This window comes from Nematolebias whitei, chromosome 22 (genome assembly GCF_014905685.2).
Source record: "Nematolebias whitei isolate Nwh7 chromosome 22, NemWhi1, whole genome shotgun sequence".
Taxonomy (NCBI): domain Eukaryota; kingdom Metazoa; phylum Chordata; class Actinopteri; order Cyprinodontiformes; family Rivulidae; genus Nematolebias; species Nematolebias whitei.
Window position 1 is genome coordinate 719,494 of NC_056519.1, and position 6,900 is coordinate 726,393.

General features: G+C 46.7%; 1 protein-coding gene across 1 annotated transcript in view; it reads right to left on the reverse strand.

Moving 5' to 3' along the window:
- Window positions 1–1,391: 1,391 nt before the first annotated feature.
- Window positions 1,392–6,900, reverse strand: part of tmem178b (transmembrane protein 178B) — a 40,761-nt gene continuing 35,252 nt past the window's right edge. Inside the window, exon 9 of the mRNA XM_037695977.1 lies at window positions 1,392–1,776. Coding sequence (XP_037551905.1) covers window positions 1,526–1,776 — 251 coding nt within the window. The 3' untranslated portion in view covers window positions 1,392–1,525. The remainder of the gene's footprint in view (window positions 1,777–6,900) is intronic.

Consider the following 6,900-nt stretch of genomic DNA (forward strand, 5'->3'; position numbering starts at 1 on the left):
CCTTCACTATAGATGACAGATGCTGGGGTCCTTCACTGTGGATGACAGATGTTGGGGCCATTCACTGTAGATGACAGATGTTGGGGCCATTCACTGTAGATGACAGATGCTGGGGCCCTTCACTGTGGATGACAGATGTTGGGGCCCTTCACTGTGGATGACAGATGCTGGGGCCCTTCACTGTGGATGACAGATGCTGGGGCCCTTCACTGTGGATGACAGATGTTGGGGCCCTTCACTACAGATGACAGATGTTGGGGCCCTTCACTGTGGATGACAGATGCTGGGGTCCTTCACTGTGGATGACAGATGCTGGGGTCCTTCACTGTGGATGACAGATGTTGGGGCCCTTCACTACAGATGACAGATGTTGGGGCCATTCACTGTAGATGACAGATGTTGGGGTCCTTCACTGTGGATGACAGATGTTGGGGCCATTCACTGTAGATGACAGATGTTGGGGCCCTTCACAATAAACTAATCAAAGGCTCAGTTGGGACGAGATGGTTCTGTGATGTCATCTGTGCATGTTCTGTCGTGTTTGGATCTTAACAAGGTCGTCATCCAGGAGCCTGGAGTCCAGCAGGGTACTGATCTGAACAAGGTGTCCCTGATCTCCAAAAACTAGTTTCTTCACCATCATTCTGGGGCTTCGCTTTCTTCTAGTGCTTTTAATTTTATATTTTTCTACAAAGACTTCAAATCGGTTCCCCATTATACCCACACACACACCAGTATGAGCGGAACCAGTCCATAACCTTTGCACTGAATGAACACTCGATCAACATGAAGGTTCAATAAAACACCAAATACACAATGAATAAAAAAAGTATAAAATGCTGAATGGCTTGTAGGATCTTCAGATGGAGCTGAAAACACCTACACAGGAATCAAGATGATTGAGTTCTGGTTGTTGTTTTGGTTCTGTACAAACATGTAGAATGGTGGAGGCCGTGGATCTCCTCACTGCTCGCCCGTTCCACGGGACTGAACAGAGCACAGGCAGTAATATTTCACATCCACTCATGTCCAACAACCATGAACCCACAAGGTTCTGTCCAGTCCTGCGAACTGTCTGACAGGTCTTTGAAGAACCTCCCTGAGATCTTTAGTGGACCTCAACAACCTGATTGTTCCTCTCTTGACAGAACCACACTGGGCCAGTTCTCAGAAGTGTTCTGTCTGAACACCAATGTCCACCTGAACGTTTCGATCCAGACTCAGGGCTACACACTCTTTGTCCTTCATTGTGTAAACCCTTTGGACAGTCCATGGTCCAGTTCAGCATCTGCTCCACAACAACAAAACAAGCACGGGTTAGACTTTTGTCTTCAACAGGATTTCTTAAGTTCTTGAGTTTGCTCTTGTATTTTTAAGATAACCGATCATTGAAACACTCAAACACATAAAAACAAACTGAACCAGGACACAGTGGAGATGATCAGATGGATGAGAACATGGAACACTTTATTTCCTGTTTGTGATCCACTGGCGGCTTCGGTTGGTCTTCTTGTTGTTGCCAGCTTTAGCAGACGGTGCCATTTTCTTGCCGGGATTTGGGGCAGGTGGATCTGGGTATTGGCTGGACAGAGGGAGCCAGGGTGCAAAAGAAACCAGCAATGAGGGTGAGGCCAAGGCCTCCCCAGGCACAAAACATGGACCAGCCGTAGCCGTGGCCGATGTCGTCTGGCAGGCCGTACAGGTACCGCGGGTAACGGGACAGCTCAAAGTTAATGCCAGCAACGCAGGTACACAGGGAGATGATGCAGAAGGTCCCTGCAAAAACACAGAAGGAGATGCTGAAGCAGGTGACCATCAGGAACGGACTGTATTTACACAGAACCTTTCTGTGTAATTAAGAAACTCAAAGATCTTATATTCTTTGTCCTCATTTACCTCCACTACTAGATCTCTACAAAGACTAATCAGATCTTTAGATCACATTCATACACTGACGGAACACACATCAGAGGAAATGAGGGGTTCAGTGTTTTGCCCAGGGACACTTCAGCATGTGACTGCTGGTTCTCCTCCGAGTCTCTCCTGATAACTGAACTTCTCAGCCTGTCTCTAAGGGAGAGTCCAGCTACCCTGCAGAAGAAACTCATTTCAACTTCCTGTATCCACAATCTCATTATTTTGGTCTCTAACCAGAGTTCATGACCAGAGGTGAGGGGAGGAACGTAGACCGACCGGTAAACAGAGAGCTTTGTCTTACAGCTCAGCTCTCTTCACCACAATGGACCGGTAGAGTCCACAATACTGAAGATGCTGCACCAATTGGTCTGACACTCTCACGCTTCATTCTTCCCTTACTCATGAAAAAAACCCCGAGATACTTGAAATCCTCCACCTGAGGTAGAACCTCACCCTCAACCTGAAGAGAGCAATCCACCCTTTTCTGGTTGAGGACCATGGCCTCAGATTTGGAGGTGCTGATTCTCATCCCAGCCGCTTCACACTTGGCTGTGAACCGCTTCAGTGAGAGCTGAAGATCACAGCATGATGACGCCAACAGGACCACATCATCTGCAAAGAGCAGAGATGGAATCCTGAGGCCAACGAATCGGAAACCCTCCGCCCCATGGCTGCACCAAGAAATTCTGTCCATAAAAGTTATGAACAGAATCGGTGACAATGGGCAGCCCTGGAGGTCCAACTCCCACCCTGAAGGGGTCCGACTTACTGCCGGCAATGAGAACCAAACTCTCGCACCGCTTGTATAGGGACTGAATAGCCCGTTAACAATGGGCTCCTACTCCCCCCCCCCCCACCGCCCAGCACCCCCCCCCCCCCCCCCACACACACACACACACACACAGTGTACCCCAAGGAGCACAGTCGAATACCTTCTTCAAGTCCACAAAACACATGTAGACTGGATGGGCAAACTCCCATGACCTCTCGAGGACCCTAGTTAGGGTAAAGAGCAGGCCCAGTGTTCCATGACCAGGACAGAACCCACATTGTTCCTCCTGGATCTGAGGTTCAACCAATGATTGGACTCACTTCTCCAGTACCCTGAATGGATCTTACCAGGGAGGCTAATGAGAGTGATGCCCCTATAATTGGAGCACACCCTCTGGTCCCCCTTTTTGAAGAGGGGGACCACCACCCCAGTCTGCCAATCTAGTGGCACTGCCCCAGATGTCCACGCTACGTTGCAAAGGTGTGTCAGCCAGGACAGCCCCCCAACATCCAGAGCCTTAAGGAAATCAGGGAAAATCTTGTCCACTCCCAGAGCCCTGCTGCCTCTAAGCTTTTTAACTACCTCGGCGACCTCAGCCACGGTTATGGACGGATCAACCCCAAAGTCCCTTCGACTCTGCTTCCTCCATGGAAGACATACTGGTGGTTGAATGAATGGTGGGATTGAGAAGGTCCAAGAAGTATTCCTTCCACCTCCCGACAACATCACTGGTTGAGGTCAACAGCAGCCCACCTTCACTGAACACAGTGTTAGTAAAGTGCTGCTTTCCCCTCCTCAGCCATCTGATGGTTTGCCAAACTACATAAACCATGACTGATTTATGACACATATCTCAAAGGGGAGCGAACACTTTTTAAAGCTATATTTGTGTCTCTCTGTTAGCAAAATATATAAAAAACTCATGAACAAAGTTCAATGAAACTTGCAGAAAGTAAATTTTGAATGTACATCTACAACTGTCAAGATGGCTGCCACAGTCACCTGGATTCATAAAAACACACAACAATGGCTAAAATTGAGTTAATCTCACAGACATTGAGCTAAATCACAGCCTGCCTAAAAACTGCCACTCTCTGATGTACCTGTCAAGCTTTGTTCCAAAATGGCTGTGACCTCAGATGAGGATGGGGTGATATGCAGTCTCATTGAAAGCAGAACTGGTTTCAGGACACAGTTGGAGAAACAGTGTACATTTGGTGTGACTGTGGGAGCTCGACGACTGACTCAGCCTCTTTTATTACCAACAACCCTAATTGGCTTTTTAATTGGCTCTTCGTTACACGACTGCAGGGCACAGCCTTAATCAGAGGCACATCATAATGGAGTGCACAGCTGTGTGTGTGTGTGTGTGTGTTTTCAAACCATAAACTGGGACACGTGCTGCACGGTCACTGGACATTCACTTTGACATTCCTCTAAATAATTCAAGGCCAAACAGTCCATTACAGAATGCAGATCACTCGCTATCTTTCATTGCATATCACCCGCTGTCTTTAATTGTATATCACCCGCTGCCTTTCATTGCATATCAATCAACCTTTATTTATACAGGTAAATCCCATTGAGCCTCGAGGACTCATTTACAAGAGAGACCTGATTTCAACAAAGAAAGATGACAACAATGGACAACAGCAACAACAATAAGCAGTTATAAAAACTCATACTACAGTTTTTTTATTTATTTTTTTATTTTTTTTATTTTAACAAATAGGATGGCTAAAAGGAAAAAGGTAACAAAACAAAAAAAACAAACAGCTAGATTCCAAGACAAATGTAGAAACTAAAAACAGGAACATGTCTGCATTGGTCCCTGCCAGGAGTCCAACAGATTCTTAAAGCCACTTAGAGAGGTCAAGGTCGAGAGCTTCAAATCTTTTTGTAAGATATTCCAGGAAACAGGAGCGGAGTAGGAGAAGGTCCTTTTGTCTAGTTCAGTCCTCACTGAGGGAACACTGCAGGTAATGATGTCCTGAGAGCGCACGCTGTAGCTGCACTCACACAGAGACATGTAGGAGGAGATGTATGAAGGCAGCAGACCAGGAAGTGATTTAAAGATGAAAATGTACCAGTGGGAGAGTCTGCGTGAAGTTAATGATGTCCAGTTAACCAGTGGATACTGGGTGCAGTGGTGGGTACGGTAGTTACAGCCAGTTATGAATCTTAGTGCACCATGATAAACAGCATCCAACATCTGCAGCATCCAACATCTGCAGGGTTCTTGTAGGAGCGTTCATGTAAATAATGTCACCGTAATCAACGGAGGGAAGGAAAGTCACAGATACAAGGTGTTTTCTAGCATTCAGGGTTAGACAGGATCTGTTTCTGAAAAAGAAACCCAGTTTAACTTTCAGTTTCTTTACCAAGTTTTCCACATGGAGCTTAAAAGAGAGATGAGAGTCGACCAAGATACTCAAATATTTATAGGAATCAACAAACTCAATGGGGACACCATTTGAGGATAAAATCGGAGGAAGAACTGGAAGAAGCATATCACCCGCTGTCTTTAATTGTATATCACCCTCTGCCTTTCATTGCATATCACCCGCTGCCTTTCATTGCATATCACCCGCTGTCTTTAATTGTATATCACCCGCTATCTTTCATTGCATATCACCCGCTGTCTTTAATTGTATATCACCCGCTGCCTTTCATTGCCACGCTTCAGACTGAGATCATCTCAGGATGACGTCAGAGTTTGTTTGTTTGTTCTTTGGCGAAACCTTCAAAACTACACGAGGTGTGATTTCATGTGACTCAGAGTGTGTTGTGTGAATGACTCTCAGCTACTTTTATTTTTTTCTTTCGGCTGCTCCTTTCTTCAGGGGTCACCACAGTGAACGTTGCACAAAGACATGGCAGTTATTTTTACACCGGATGCCCTTCCTGAAGCAACCACAGACACCGAGCTACCACAGCCCTATGTGTGGAGCAGAGAGCTGCTATCTAGGACACCCAGGGGAGCAGATGTGTTGGTTAAGGGCCTTGTTCAAGGGCCCAGTGTGGAGCAAATGAGGGCGGAGACAGGTGTGGGTGTTTCACCAATCCCACCCACTCACATTTTGATAGTGTCGGTACCGGGAGTTGAACCAGCGATCTTCCGATCACAGGTCCACCTTCTCTAACCTCTGCACCACCACTCCCCAGTGAATGACTCTCAGCTACTATCACACCTAATTCATATTTGTAAATCTGACTGAGTCCCAGATTTATATAATTTATTTCTAAGGTCAGCTGGCTGTGGTGGCCATCTTGAATTGGGTTGAATTAAAAGTGAATCATTTGTAGACATAGATCCAGTGATTATGTCCTGAAGTCATTCAGTGGTCCATGAAATATTTTGCTAACAGACTGATAGTTGATCTGGTGTGGTTTGACTCTGGGTGGACTCTGGTTGGACTCTGTATGGACTCTGATTGGACTATGGATGGACTATGGCTGGACTCTGATTTGACTCTGATTGGACTCTGGATGGACTCTGGTTGGACTCTGGATGGACTCTGGTTGGACTCTGATTTGACTCTTATTGGACTCTGGATGGGCTCTGGCTGGACTCTGGTTGGACTCTGGTTGGACTCTTATTGGATTGTGGCTGGACTCTGATTGGACTCTTCTTGGACTCTGGTTGGACTCTGATTGGACTGTGGCTGGACAGTGGCTAGACTATGGTTGGACTCTGATTGGACTCTGGATGGGCTCTGACTGGACTCTGGATGGACTCTGGGTAGATTCTTGTTACACTAATTGGAAACGGATTGGACGCTGGACTCTTATTGGACTCTGGCTGGACTCAGATTGGAATGGTTGATTCTGATTTGACTTTGGCTGGACTCTGATTGGACTCTGGTTGGACTGATTGGACTCTGTCTGGACTCTGTCTGTACTGTGGATGGACTCTGGTTGGACTGATTGGATTCTGGCTGGACTCTGGATGGACTTGGATTGGACTCTGATTGGACTCTTATTGGACTCTGGATGGAATTGGACTGGACTCTGATTGGACTCTGTCTGAGCTCTGGTTGGACACTTGATGGACTATGGATGGACTCAGATTGGACTCTGGATGGACTCAGATTGGACTCTGGTTGGATTCTGATTGAACTCTGGCTGGACTCTGGATGGACTCGGATTGGAATCTGATTGGACTCTGATTGGACTCTTATTGGACTCTGGCTGGGCTCTGGTTGGACTCT